The 15,462-nt window shown below is 41.7% G+C and overlaps 1 protein-coding gene across 1 annotated transcript; it reads left to right on the top strand.

Moving 5' to 3' along the window:
* Positions 1-10,300: 10,300 nt before the first annotated feature.
* On the top strand, positions 10,301-12,399 carry LOC120744489 (translation initiation factor IF-2-like). Its single transcript, XM_040048930.1, has 3 exons — positions 10,301-10,752; positions 10,897-11,179; positions 11,307-12,399. The coding sequence occupies exons 1-3, from the start codon at positions 10,301-10,303 to the stop codon at positions 11,976-11,978; spliced, it is 1,407 nt and encodes a 468-aa protein (XP_039904864.1). The 3' UTR covers positions 11,979-12,399.
* The last annotated feature ends 3,063 nt before the right edge of the window (positions 12,400-15,462 follow it).

Below are 15,462 nucleotides of genomic sequence, written 5' to 3'. Positions count from 1 at the left end.
TGTGCCCAGGAGGTATTCTAGACAGACTCCTTAACCACCTCATCTGGTTCTTCTCAATCAGTCTGAACCTGAGCTGTGTCTGTCTCTAGCAATAATCTTGCCACCTAAATCACTGGGGCTCTGTCCTGTTCCATGTGCCTGCAGCCAGTTTGGGAAGCTGTAGGCTGGACTACCAGGACCTTTGACCTTGACTGCCCCGCCATTCTACAGTGGACCAAAGTGATGGCGACAGTGAAGACATTCATCTCAAAGCTTCAGAACAGGATGATGCCACTGTGGGTACAGCCATCTTTTATGTGCACAAAGGTATTATATTATTCTAATTACTGATAATTAATGTGCCCATCACTTTAATGCTGCAGTTGGAGCTAATTTACTATTGCAAACCTCTATAATAAAGCACAATTTATTAGCTGACTTATACTTTAGAATATAAATTTGCAAATTAACAGTTGTACCAAGCTGTGTAATTTTTTTCTCTTAAATAAAGCAGGGAGTAAATCAGTAATGCCAGGCTACATTTAAATAATGGGACTGCACTGAAAAAAAAAGATTGAATAAATACTGGATATGTTGCCATGTTGGAGCAGTTGGTCACATCACATAGGCTTTTATGTAATTTTAGTCACAGCTAACATGCATTTGCCTTCACAGCACTGCTTCTTCTCGTGCATTTTATATGGGTAACAGTTCCCGTCCTCAGGCTGCTCAGGAAGCGTCTCATGGTGGAGGTCTGCAGACCATCTTATGGGGGATAGCAGATATTATTTTTAAGGCTGAGCACTGACGGTGCAAAGGCCCCATTGTGTCTGCTCATTTTATCATTTTTAATTATTCTTTTCCTCAATATTATTGCTAAAATTGGGTGAAAAATAATCAGGTGGCTGGACAACCATAAATGCTTGAAAGGACGTAGAATAGATGGTTCTATCTTCAGAAGTGCCTTAAACCTGCTTTCTTTTGATGGCCCCAAGGGGGCGATACCTGCGTCTGCAAAAAAACTTGTGGCCCAGTAGAAGATGATGGAGGAAAAAGCTGCTCTGGACCTCTGGAAACACTTCCCTGATGATTTTAATGACTCAATCACCCATTTTAGTCTATACGGAATAAACATTGATTATATGTTTGGTTATTCTAAGAGTCAAAATGATCAGAGGAGGTTATCTCGAGGCTATGTGCAGCTTTGATTGCTGTGGGTCATAATGAATGTTCCCATCTTCTGGCAAAGGTACATCACTGGGAACTAATTGTTTCATGGCTCTCACAATATCACATTTCCATTTATTATCAGGGCTAAAAATAATAACCTACCCATTATGCATGCATAGAAAAATAATCTTTAACTTTTTCTCTTTGCTTGCGAATTAATTACACTTTATTTTTTCATATATTATGGTTGCCATCAATATCTGGACGCTCCCATACCATTCATTCTGCTAAAGTAAGCAGTAATGAAAGCTGTCATTTCTCCTCTAATGCAGAGATATAAGGTGGCAGCAAACAGAAATGGGCTTCAGCTTTTCACAACCTCCGGAACCAGTTTTGGACATGCTCCAGTCCTCCCATTTGGAGGTCAGAAAATTAACCACTCTGCACTGACAGCTTCTGATCGATCAAAATTAACAGAGCAACATTTGGCTCTAACAGTTTTTCATCAGACTCACTCAGATTAAGACACTGTTGTGGCAAATATGTCACATGACCTGAAATGGTTTATTTGGCAAGCAGCAGTAGAGGGGAAACAAAGCAGAGAGGACAGGTGGTTTTGTGCTTGTTCTTCTCATTTCTAGAAGATAAAATATCACCAAAGTTACATGTGTTCAGTTTTTTTAATTGTGAAAAAGTTGGTAAGATTCAAAAAGGCCACTGGCTGTAAGTTCGGGGTTTACAGAGACATGCTCAGGCCACTGAATTGGGGTCAAACTGAAGCGTGAAAGGATCCCTCAGGGCACAGACATGTCCTGACTGAAAGGACTCGGAGAAAGGAAGGCACACTATGACCCAGAAGCACAAATTGGATGACAGGTGAATTTTTCCACCTGGACACAGTCCTATTTATAAAGTATTATAGCTCAGCAAACATAGCTAAAGCAACAACGTTACCTCCTGCTTTATGAAGCCAAAAACTGAACTGCTTATGGATGGATGTATAAGTCCATCAAGTCTAACAAGGTCATCCAGGTGATGCCAAAGACAGACTTTTATTTTGAAACAATTTTTCAAACAAACAAAGGTTCAGCTGACGGCTACTTGGTGCTGAAATGTTTTCTGGGATGTTTCTGTATTAAAGTGATTTCTAACCCAATTTAAGTTGTTGTTTTTGCGTGTAGTTGTTTGTTCTTTGTGTTTACTCACCCCATGTCCTTTTTCAGGTCCAGCCCACTGTCTGATTACCTGCTCTGTCCTAATCTGCTCCACCTGTGTCTAATTGCTGGGTGGAGCCTCTCTCTGTTGAGAATCTTGGTTTTTGCCACTACTTGCAAAACTGGCCTGAACTCTGCTTTACCTGAAGTTTGAGTCAAGTTTGCCAGCTTTCACTTGAGGCCTGTCCTGTGAAACAGGATTTTATCTTATCCAGGTAACTCCAGGTTTAATCCCGGGTTTTCAGTACTACAGAGGTGGATCACTTCTTGCTGGGGTAGATGACCGCGAATGTTCCAGGTTGGAGATCAACAGGTTTAAAATCACCGCCTGTTGATGGATCAGCCAGTCATTCTTGGAAGCATGTGAAGGCTTTGTTTTTTTCTCAAATGAGCCACAACTTTATTCCCTGAGTGTTTCCCCTCACATTGGCTGCAAACCATTTTTTTTTCCAAAACAGTTTTATTGTTCAGTAAGCATTAATATATCCCTTAACATCATCTTTGATGCATGTTTTTCTACATGATCACTGTTGATTTTTCTCCCTGAAAACCCCAATTAATTGCACAATATAATTTAAAGCAATAAATTGCAAAATAAATACAATAAAATGAAAAAAAAAAAGTCAACTGTAGCAAAAATGATCCAGAAGGCGTCAGAAGGTTCAATAAGAACTAAATTTTCAAATAATGTAAATTTTCTGCTAATTATTTGGTGGTTAAGACTATAAAACAGGTCACCTGTTTATACCATAATGATAGGACACCTCAGTAGTAGCACAGGCCTCAGGTGTCCAGAGTCATGTCTTTGATGCACTTCGTTGTGTAATAATACTGGATGGTTATATAAGCCTGCAAGCATGTGAAATGCACACAAACATGACTTTCTGGCTGATGACAGAAAATGTGCTGCTTAATGGAGCACACATAACGCACACACAGCTAAGGCAAACTGACTTAATGAATCTGAAGGCCAGGCAGCACGTTGACTGTACTGTCAACAGTTTCCACAACCCCGGGAACTCCCAGGGATCTCTGAAAGTCTTGGCCCAACAAACCATTAATAGTCTTTATATTCAGCACTCAGCAAACACACAAAGGACTCAGCCCAGGCGGGTAATTTGCTCCTGGAAACTGGCCTCGCTGATACCTTACAGTCTTCGACATTAAACGCAGATCAAGCAGAAAATCAGCAATAAATCTGACGTCTTTATGGACATTGTAGTTCATCTTTGCTACCGTGAGCTTCAGCCCAGTGGAGGGAGACGTTGTTTATCTGTGTGTGTGCGTGTTTGTGTTTGGTCAGGGGGAAAGGATTTGCTCGGTCTCTGTAATCATTTTTCAAAATGGGGAGCAGGGGGCATGAAGTGGAACGCTGGTATGAAGTTATAGAGGTTATGCACAGCTTATCCAGCTCTTTGATGTGTCCCATCCCCCAACGCTGATTTTATGACGGTCAGTGCCTAACGCGTGTCTCCTGCTTATATAAGAATAAAATAATGGTCTCAAACAAGTTAGCTAGACTTTACTGACAGTGATGTAAAGTATTTCAAATGACCCAAAGATTCAAGCGATAAAGAGATTAGAGCAAAACTTTGTACCTACATATATAATTAAGAATAGAATAGAAGATCCAGATGCAAGAGGCTCTTTAAAGCAGGCACAGGTGAGATAAATGGTTTGTAATCATGAATAAAACTCACCAAGAGTTATCAAAGGTTCCTGGCGGTTAGGGTCTTGGGACTAAAAGCAGTGTTTTTTCCTGAAGTTAGTGAGAACTATGTGACTGCAAAGGTAACTGCAAAGCGTGTGAAGAGGTTTAGTGATGTATTCGTCCCAACGGACACATTAATTATGCAGCGGGTAATGATTGGGCCGAAGGACTGCAACATGGCACTTTCCCTGTTTTATCGACCACTCAAAGCTCGAGGAACATTATTTACTTCAAAATCAGTACCAGTGACCCAACAAGCATGCAAGTTCATCACCCTAACTCCGCCCTGAAGGCCACTACCCTGCAGGGGCCTCTTTACTCTTCAGGCTGGTGTTTTATGGGGACAATTTAATGAAGGTGTCAGCTGAGGACCTGTTAGGTGGCAGTTTTTGTAATCTAGAGACTCTGTTCAGTGCCATAATATCGCAGTAATGGACTTTGCCCTCAGACTGCAGGCTTACTTGTGAGATTTTCCAAAAGCAGCAAGGGAGGCAGGGTGAGGGTGGGATTATTTCGGGGATATTTCTGAACACCTGATGGACAGGTTGAGAGATGAGGTCAGGCTGGAGTCTCTGTGGATGATGATGTCTGCAGATGACACTGGGATCTGTAATGAGAGCAGGGTGGAGAACAAGTTTCATGGATGTAGGGATGGAGGCTATGCAGACAGTGGGTGTGACAGAGGAGGATACCTGGTGTGTGGTAGGGTGACACCAGACAATAAAGCACCAGGGCTTCCAAATTTTATTTTAGTTAACCATCCATGGACAGGTCTCCATGTTGCTTAAAATGCTGTGTTGAGTTGTTGTATATTTTGAGCCTATAGTTTAACCCAGTGAGGCCGGGTAAACTTGAAACAAAACATACGATTATGGCAACAATGATCCACGAGAGAATAACTCTGAGAGAGAAAAGTCATAACAGGAAGATGTACAGAAACTAAAACAGCGACAATAAAGAAATATGTGCAAAAAATAAACAGTTGTAAAAACAGATGATCTGTGCAGGTGAGCAAGAAAACGGAAATGATCTGAGAAAATGCAGCAATGTAATACATCAACAAAAAGGACAGAGTACTTCATGTGGTACAGAAGAAAGTTATGAGAGTGAGAAAAAAGTTGGATTAGTATGAACCAACAAAAAAAAAAAAAACGATAAAACTAAACAGCATAACATTTTGTTTAGTTGATAGTGTCGCTGTAGTGACAATATATAACGTATAAAATCTACTCTATTCAGATATTCTTTGAAATTATACTTGTGCATGTCAGGGGAAAAGGTTATTTCCATAAAGACATATACCTGTGACAGGGTAAACGTTTTAAAAGAAAATTGTATCTTTATTTGGAATGGACAGGAAAAATCCATCAATATATGAATGACATGAAAACAGAGTCCTTCCAGGCTTCCTGGGCCCTATTTCAGGAAGCCGGTTTAGTGCAAACTCTGAGTAAGTAAACCCTGAGTTAACGAAAACTCTGGGTTTTCGGTTTCACAAAGTGAGTTTAGATTAATTCTGAGTGAGTTACTATGACGACACACTCCGTGAAGCTAACCTGCCCCCTAGCAGGTTTACTTCAACTAACCCTGACTTTCTCCGCCTCTTTGTCGGAAACCTGACTGTAGGAAGTGTCAGACATGGCCTGCCCCTTCCTTGAAGAGCCAGTAGATGTTGAAGCCCAAATTCTCCGCAGAGCTCTCCGCCGGGAGAGAGTGATTAGAGCGCGTTTGGACATTTTATCATTTCCTGATGATTTCCTGTGTGAACGTTACCGTTTTTCAGCACAATCTATAATTTATTTGAATAACATCCTCAGGCCTAATATTGCTCATGTGACACATCGCGGACATCCTCTCAGTTCTGTACATATTATTTGTATTGCACTTCGGTTTTTTGCAAACGGGAGCTTTCTGTGTAATATTGGTGACGCTGAGCACGTTTCCAAGGCTACCGTCTGTCGGGCAGTCAGGAATGTTACAGTTGCACTGAAACGTCTCGTGTACTCGTTTGTGGTGTTCCCCGGTCACAGACCCACAAGATTTATCAAAGAGGGATGCCACAAAATTGCAGGTATCAGGATGAGCAAAACTTAATTCATGATGTGGTGATACTTGAACTACTACTTAAATTTTACATTTATTTTCAGGGTTCCCAGGCGTGATTGGCTGTATAGATGGCACTCACATTCCAATCATTGCTCCTTCAGTAAATGAAGGAGACTATGTGAACAGGAAGTCTTTCCACAGCATTAATGTACAGGTACATAGTTCCCTGTAGCATTTCAAACTAACAAATTATTTCATTATAGTAATGGATGCTAATTTGTGTTCTCTGCACTGTGAAGATCATATGTGATGCTGCCAACATTATCACAAATGTGGAAGCCAACTGCTCAGCCTCTGTGAGTGGTGGTGGTGGAGGACCCCCACCTGTTTTTCGGGCCTCCGCTTTTTTTCTAGTGGCTATAACGGGTCACATTTGAGCATACAGAGTAAGCAAATATGTACTTGTAATGTGCTCAGATAATTTCAATGAGTGCTTACAGAGGGGAAATTAATGTAGCCTCTAACTGCAATTGATTTACATCGGACAAACAGACCAAGCACTATGGCTCATAATACAATTACACCTTACCTGTTTGGACTATATTTTTATATTTCATTTTTACTTGCTGCCAGGAACGTTTGGGGCCTGTTGGGTTGCACCTGCGCTCACATCACATCACAAAATAAAATGTATAAAATAAAAAATAAAATATAATAAAATAACGTGTTAAATGGGTGGAAATCCCTAGATCAATGTTTAAATTAACACTCACGCATTGACCCTGTCGGCTTTGTTTTGCCATGCATGCTCCCTTTCTTTTGCAGCTGAGGCTGTGTTACTTTTTTTCCGCAAAATTTGCATGTTATCGGCATATGCTGCCATCAGAATTTCGGCCTCAAGCGCTGTAAGATACATTGACCGCTGTGTGTGTGTTTTTGTGGACCAAATATTTCCCCACTCCCCCACAGAAATACCAATCCCAGTTTCCTTTTCCCATTTATCTTTAACATATAAAGTGTTATCCTCACTGGCACTAGAGAGAGCTTTGTATAGTTTGGAAATGGATTTAGCAGGGGTCATGGTTGGAGCATTTTTCAGGATGTGGGAAAAATGTGACTCAGCATCTGTAAAGTCAGTCAATTTGCACTCATGATCAATATGTGATCTCAGCTGTAGGGATCTGTGAAAATTGTATCGTATCAGGTTGTGTTTGTCTCGCAAGGTCTCAAAGCTGAGCACAATGTTTCTATGAGTAAGAGAGAGGAATGTTTTAAGGCCATAAGTTATCCATGATTTAAAGTTAGAGTCATGCCTGTTTGGAATAAAACCTGAGTCAAAAGCAACTCTTAACATTTTGTATATCCCACAAATGTTGATTACCTTCTGCCAAACTTGAAGAGTGTGGGTTAACCAAGGGTTCCCTTATCTGCCATATTAGAGCAGAGTGCACACACTTGGGATCATAGCTGAAAAGAATCTAATTAAGACAAGGGACTATCAAAATAAAACAGGAAGTAACTAATACGTACAGTGAGACCCAGACTGATACACATGAACTTCACACGGTGACTGAAGAAAACATATGGAGATAAGACTGTTGGTGAAAAATATAAAACTGAAAACTGCCATTGTCATCTTCAGCTGATATTTATTAAATTTTTTTTTTGGTTTTTGGTTGTTGTTGTTTTAAAAAACTATAAATGACCAGAATAAAAAATACCATTATTTCATGAGTGATAAGCATAATCATTTCTGCTACAATTTAGCATCATCATTAGCTTTAAAATCTTTCCACTCCTCAGTAAACATCAATGTAACGTCTCCCAGGGTTCTTACAATTTAACACATATAGAAAGAATATCATTATTTATCAATTTAAAATGTTATTTACAGAAAATGATAAAGTTTCAACACAAAGAAATAAAAATAAATGCAATGATGTAACTATTTGAATGATTTTAGTTTTACATCTCCGCCTGAGACACTTTTGATTGGAAGGAAATTTTACAGCTTCAGAGATCCGACCCTGGAATGCCAACAAGACCGTGAAAGAAGAGCTGGAGCGAATGGCTGAGATTGACAAAATCTTGGATGTCTTGGTGTCAGCAAGTTATTTTAATCCATTACTTCTATAATTGTCCATTCATTAAGTTTTGAGTTAATATTAAATGTACAATCCTGAGTATTCTGCACACCAGGAGCATTAGTCAACGGATGTTTGAGACAATTCATACATTTGAAATTGCTGAGGCATGAAACTCAGTGATTATCACTGGAAGTCATGAAGTAAGAACTCCATCTGACCCAGCATTACGGCCGTGGAGGATTATTAAAAAAAGGCAAAACAGTTGCTAAAATCCACACCCTGATTTAGCATTTCTTTTCTTAAACACAGAATAAAACAGCAACTGCAGGACACCGCGCCATGAATATTTTACACGCACCAATATTTTCTGACACGACACTGGAGCTTACCGTGACTTTCCTGCCTTTCAATATGATTTTGGATTATGAGCTCTGGCAGGTCGCTCAGAGGTGCAGACCAGGACCAGGAGGGGATTTTTTAGAGATTGGGGTGGGGTGGGAGCAGGGAAAGAGGGGGCAGGAAGTGAGGGACTGCAGTCTTTGTTCCTGTTTCAGCCTGATAGGATTGGGACTTTAGCCCAAGGAGAGGAGATACAAACACTGAGCTGTGACAGCAGGGGAAGGTACGATTTAACTCCAAGAGGGAAATAATTCCAACATGGAATAAGCTTAAAAAAAAGCTTCTACCTTTCCTGACCCCTCTTTTGTCTTAGTTTGAAAAGTGGTGATTGGCACGCGCTGTCTGGGGAGGCGAATGCATCGGTTCTGCTGCCACGTGGAGCGGCTGCAGCTGTAGCTGATTGACTTCCTGCTCATAATCCCATTACGCTGCTGCAGATTCACAGTTCATCAGTAGCTTTGGGTGAAGACATGCTCCCGTCTGAAAACGGGGTAAATCTGAACTGACAGCGGCTGACTGTCAACTCAAAGCTTCTTATGGCAGAACGCAGCCGATGAAGCTTTTAAAGTGACCGAAAATTTAACTAAATTAATTTCAACGGTCGAGGAAAGAAAAGCCACATCTGACGGGGAAAGAAATAAAGTGTCTCCTGAAGCAAATTACTTGTTTGTTGGCTTAGTGAGTCTATTAACTGAAAGCCAATTTATCAGTCAACATGCTTTGTTGAGCTGTGGGAATGCACGTTGGCTTCGGATTTACAGAAAAGTAGAAGCAGTGCAGTCTGTCTTCTGTTTCCGGTTGTGTCATTGAGTCCTGTGGCTGAATTTATTATATGCGAGTATAATGACCTGTGGCATCTCCACTGTGTGCACGCTATTCATTTTAGCACCTGTTTTAACTGATCTGCAATTGTGTAGCTCATCATAGCATATTCTAGTGAAACAGGTCTGTCCAGCTGTGGTTTGTGCCACATGTGTGCATGAGGCTATAATAAAGGATAATTCCAAGAATGGAAAATTCAAACAAACCGGATTTATCCTTTAACACATTGAGATGAGCCCCAGCACCCCTTCATCTGATTTTTAAACTGCTGTTATAATTGGTAATCACTGCTTTAGGAACCACAGTGTTAATCAGTTTTACAGATGGTTCAGTGAGGACCACAGAGTCAAAAGAAGACTGTAGTACAAATGACTGTGTTTAGCAGACAAGGCCCCCAGAGCTGACAATACAGTGTGAAAGGGGACATGGGTTGCAAAGCAGCGTGCAGTCGTGCAGAAATGACTGGGAGTAGCTCCAAACTCAACTAATTATTACAGTTTTTCTCGATTGCTTAAACACTATAACCAGGCCTCTAAACTAAAATTTCAAAACCGTAACGCTATTGTTCAAAAAGCTCACCCATTTCCCTGAACTATAAACACTATTCCCTGCTTTGACACATGACTCAAATTTGGTGAACTGTTACTGCAAAACTCTACACACAAATCCCTACATTTTACAGTGCTTACACCATGTAGTCATTTAGAAAGCACTAGCATGCAATAATGTTAACTTAAGTCAGCATAGCTTGAGCTCAATTAGCACACAATTAACCAGGTGGAAACACTAGGAGTCAAAATTTAGCACACACCAATCAGAACCTGCGATGGATAGATAAAAGGGCCAAAGTCAGCTCATTCAGGTTTGAAACAATGGATCCAAAGAGATGCAAAGGAAGAGGACGTGGTGGAGGAAGAGGACGTGGTGAAGGAGGAGGACGTGGTGGAGGAAGAGGACATGGTGAAGGAAGAGGACATGGTGAAAGAGGAGGACGTGGTGGAAGAGGAGGACGTGGTGAAAGAGGAGGACGTGGTGAAAGAGGAGGACGTGGTGGAAGAGGAGGAGGAGGTGGTCTAGGACAACAGGAAGGTGGTGGAGGAGGAGGAGGACGTGGTGAAGGAGGTGGAGGTGGAGAACGATGGCGACAAGGAAGGGGAAGAGCAAGGGCAAGAAGACAGTCAGTCTCGGATGAAATTCGAGCCACTTTAGTTGACCATGTCCTTGTCCATGGGATGACTATGAGGGAGGCTGGGCAACGAGTACAACCAAATTTGAGTCGCTTCACTGTTGCCTCCATCATCAGAACCTTCAGGGAGGAAAACAGGTAGGTGTACTTGCAGTAAGACTGCTTTGTACAGTAACGTTTAAGTTACTGAACTTATGTGTCTTGAGTTTCAGTATGTTTCCATTATTTGCCTGTAAAATGAATGTGTGACAGTTACAGTAATGAGTGCTTCTATTTTTGTAGGACACAGAGACGACCACCTGGTGGAGGCAGGTTAAGGCTTTTGTCGGAGGAGCAAGAGAGGGAACTTGTAAACATGGTAATTGCAAATAATGTAATCCGCCTGCAAGAGATTCAAAGGAGAGTGATTGAGGATGATCATCTTTTTCGAGGCATAAATGCCATCAGCCTCTCCACAATTGACCGCATCCTCCGAAAGAATCAATTCCGGATGAAACAGGCATACCGAGTCCCTTTCGAACGAAACTCTGACAGAGTGAAAAACCAACGTGTGGAATATGTTCAGGTATGAGTTTTGATACTGTATAAGGTATTGTGTACCATCACAGCATGGCAGTTTATGCTGCCATTTCAGCACTCTTGAACTGTGGTTCAGGGTACCGATTGACTCTACTGTGTTATGTGTTTTGCAGAGAATCTTTGAGATTGAAGGACGGCCTGTTCCCCATGAAATAATCTTTGTGGATGAGGCAGGTTTTAACCTGACCAAAAGAAGGAAAAGGGGGAGGAACATAATTGGCCATCGGGCTATTGTAAATGTCCCTGGTCAGCGTGGGGGGAATGTCACTATGTGCGCAGCCATCAGCCAACGAGGGGTACTCCACCGCCATGCCGTACTAGGACCCTATAACACTATGCTTCTCCTTGCTTTTCTTGATGGTTTAAGACAACATATGTTCCAGCTGGACTACAGGGAACCAGCACAGCCAGAGCAGCCTCACTACGTTGTTGTGTGGGATAACGTCAGCTTCCATCGCGCTGCTCTGGTTCGTGACTGGTTTATCAATAACCCAAGGTTTTCTAATATCTTTCTGCCTGCATACTCTCCCTTTCTAAACCCGATAGAGGAGTTATTTTCGGCATGGCGGTGGAAAGTGTATGACCGAGAACCTTATGTCCGTGTTCACCTCCTTCAGGCCATGGAAGAGGCCTGCCTAGACATATCAGTAGATGCATGCCAGGGGTGGATCAGGCATGCAAGAGGATTTTACCCCCGCTGCCTGGCTGGGGCCAATATAGCCTGTGATGTGGATGAGATTCTCTGGCCTGACCCAGACCAAAGACAAGATGCTGAGGTGGGATAATGTTTCTGGTGTGTGTTGTACTGTATAGTACATGAATGACAATGTGCCACTGTACATACATTGGTTGCGTCTTTTGTGTTTATCATGTGACAAGGGTTTTGAAGGGGAGAACCATAAGCAACCTATTTGTTTTGGAACTATTGTTTTGAATTAATTGTACCAGTGTGCAAAACTCTGTTGTAGTGTGTGTGTTTTTGAGGGCTTGTGTTTGATGTCTGAGGGCAAAGTTTGGTTTTTCAGCAGGAGTGAATAGTTTTGGGTGTAGAGCTTCATTTTGACCTGGAAATAGGATGTTTGGGAAATTGAGTGAGATGTTATGGATTTGTGTTTACTGTTGTGAGGATATGAGGCGTAGTTTCAAGAAATGTGTTTTAGCAATCGAGAAAAACTGTAATAAATTGGAAAAAAGCATCAGAGGAGCGATACCAGAGGACAGGGTACAGGTGAGTCTGTTTAGTCACTCAGTGCTGGGTATTCATGAGAGGGGAGAACATCATACTAAAGATGATAGAAAAAACAACAACCATGTGCCGATGCATTCAGAAGTGTGTGTAAAGGTGTTTTACAGACTGAACTGTCTTTAGATCTTTTAGATGTCAAATTTGGGCATTTGAGTTCTTTTACATTTGAATTAAGACTACTGACTACTGACTACCCCTCGGTGGGTTAACGAACTGGGGAATAGAAACCCAAACTGGTACATGGAGGAAATGCAACGTGCACAGAGAAAAGCCCCAGCTGAGCAGCAGGTCTGAAACCAGAAGATGCTTTCTGCGAGGCTGACAGTGAAAATACCAAATCAAAGAAAAGCATTGGCTCATGCGTCACCTTTTTTTGCAATATTCTATAGTTGAAAGAAGACTCCCTATCGCATAGATTTCATACAGAAAGTGTAAATGCACTTGCTGTGTGATTCGCTCCTCTGGGAGATGCCGGCTGAACAAGGTGAAAGCCTGAAAATGACTGAAGGTAGGAGGCAGACCTCAGTCATCTCTTAAGGAGAGCAGAGAGCATATCCAGCTCTCTGTGGAGCAGATAAAAGAAGTCGAGTAAGGGATCCAATTACAACCTCCCTTCCTGTCTGTCTCCTTCCTGTCTCTACCTCTACTTTCTGTGTGTTTGACTGAGGAATTACAGGCTCGTTAAAGACATTCAGTCTCTCCACATGACCACAACGATGTCTTATCTCCCTGGCTTTTGCTGCAGCTCAGCTCTCTCCTTTATTCCCTTTCGTCATGTTTAATGGTTTTCTGCACTGCTTCTGCTTTTCCCCTCCAGTCTATCTACATTTTTTGTTTTGTAATCTTTTTTAAACGGCTGTCTGATACCATCTCCCAGCCTTTAAGTGTTTGCCTATACGAGACAGTGAGATTTAGAGCAGGTCTGTGGGTCAGGGATGTTCATGGTGGCGATCATGTGCTCCCCTCAAATAACGACTGCAATGAATCAACCGGCGAACGAGGCAGCCATTGCATTCAGCACTGCGGTCAGCACTTCTGCCTTTAACTAACCCTGTGAGTGGACGTTAAAAGTGTAGTGGAAGCTGTTTGTGTTGAAATGAGTGTCACAGATGCCTGCTCTTAGTTTAGCCCGGGCTGAGTGATTTGATTTGGTGGGATAGTTACAGTGCAGAGAGAGCATTTCTTCCCTTGGTGGAAAAGTCAATTTAATTGGCCACGTTTTGCATCACGGAGCACAACTGCCGAGCTGTTTTTATTTTATTTTATTTTTTTTATGAGAAGCTGTTACAGGCCTCATTGGAATAAAGCTTTCCGACTCCAGTGCTGTACCTATTCATCAAGACTGCAATCTTTAATGAGGACGAGTTAATGTTTACTTTGTGAAGTCAAGGAAATGACTTGCCTGTTGTAGATTAGAATGAAAAACAAGAATAGTAAGCCATTTCTCTTTGTGCGTTGGTGTGTGCTCAACTTTGTATTGATTTTAACTGCACCATAAGTCCAGATGAGTTAAAGTACTGTCTTTAACACAGTCAGGTGGCTTGATTCCCCCTTTTTTAATGCACATTTTGATTTTTATAACTCTTAGAAGTAAAACTTTGTCGTGTACTCAACTTAAAGTTATAGATGCTGGCCTTAATGATCAGTTGAGCAGAGAAAATTAGGGCAGCTTAGGTAATTCTCTGTGGGAAGCTGGTTCCTCCCTCAGTGAACAAAACCTTTACTTTTCTGGGCTTCTTGGTCAGCCAGACCATGTTCTGCTTACACCCAGCACTCCTGCTTGTGGTCCAACATTCAAACACAAATTGGCATTTGCAAATTCAATCACCCCAGAAGTCTTCATCAAAGCTGCATCAAAATCCACCACTTCTAAAAGCTCAGAGAGAGAGCAGATCATCTGAGATGAAACGGGCGAGATTGATTGAGAGAAATCCACTAAGCTGCTTCTGCATCTGGTTTGTGCCACTCTGACTCTTGATGTGCAATGTCATTGAAGTTCCACCGCTCCAAGAAAGCACTCAGGAAAACGACTGTGGCTGCAGAATAACAGGGGGGGAAAAAAGGCTGACATCATCTTCCTCCGTTTAATGAATATTAATAAAGCAGGAGGAGTGATGAAGGTAGTGGTTGTTAGACACTGCAGACATGTCACGAAGAATTGGGCGGACATGGCTGTCTTTTATCAAAAGATGTGTGCGTGTGTGAGCGAGACTGTGAGTGTATACAAAAAAGAGGAAGACGTGATGAAAGTGTCTCGGTGGTTTGTGACAGGAGGGAGGTCACCGCGTCCTCCACGGCACTGATGCTGTCACATCTCCTGACGTCACAGACTCTCGCTTGACATGCTCACGCACACCCACCAGCACGAAGACACAAAGAAAGTCGTTTTACTGTATTTTATTAAAAATCTTTAATTTACTCCTTCTTTCTGAGAAAAAGAAAAGATTGTGCACAAGTAGGGAGACGTGAAGGTACTGGCTTTACATCTGCTGTCTGGCTGTGGCCTTTCTGTGTGTCTGCATGTGCAGCCTTGTACTTGTGAGGGTTCTCTTCAAGTCTTCCTCCCAGAGTCCAAAGACATGTTTGTTAGCTTAACTGGAATTCTTAATGAGATAAAATCAGCAGGCTAAACTGGCGCACAGATAAACCAACAGCTCTAAAAGGAAATTGTTGAAGCTTGTAAGCACTTCATACACAGAAACAATTAATTAAAAGAGCAATTTATCAGTGCAGTCTATGCTAAGATAGGAAACCATGTGGTGTGCGTTCAAATTATGTTAGTGTGGTAGAAGCTTAAATTGTGTGTTAATTGAATTAAATTCGGCCAAACACATATAGAAAAGTTAAAACCATAATGCAGTGCTATCCTCCTTAAATAGATGATGGTAATGGTGTTTTTTTTTTTTAAATTAATTATGAGGACAAATTAGCAAGCAGCACAGTCGTAGTTGCTCCTACTCTAGTGCTAAAACTGTGGGATAAAGAGTCACAGCAGGTTGGGTGTGGAGGGAAAATATGAAATG

This window comes from Simochromis diagramma, unplaced genomic scaffold (assembly GCF_900408965.1).
Source record: "Simochromis diagramma unplaced genomic scaffold, fSimDia1.1 OVJJ01000305.1, whole genome shotgun sequence".
In the NCBI taxonomy this organism is placed as follows: Eukaryota; Metazoa; Chordata; class Actinopteri; order Cichliformes; family Cichlidae; genus Simochromis; species Simochromis diagramma.
Note: the sequence above shows the minus strand (reverse complement) of the source record. Positions and strands in the feature narration are given on the sequence as shown.

Coding starts and splice junctions, on each gene's coding strand:
- LOC120744489 (XM_040048930.1), top strand. CDS start 10,301: ATGGATCCAAAGAGATGCAAAGGAAGAGGACGTGGTGGAGGAAGAGGA. Junction 10,753..10,896: donor ACCTTCAGGGAGGAAAACAG/GTAGGTGTACTT, acceptor CTATTTTTGTAG/GACACAGAGACGACCACCTG. Junction 11,180..11,306: donor AACGTGTGGAATATGTTCAG/GTATGAGTTTTG, acceptor TGTGTTTTGCAG/AGAATCTTTGAGATTGAAGG.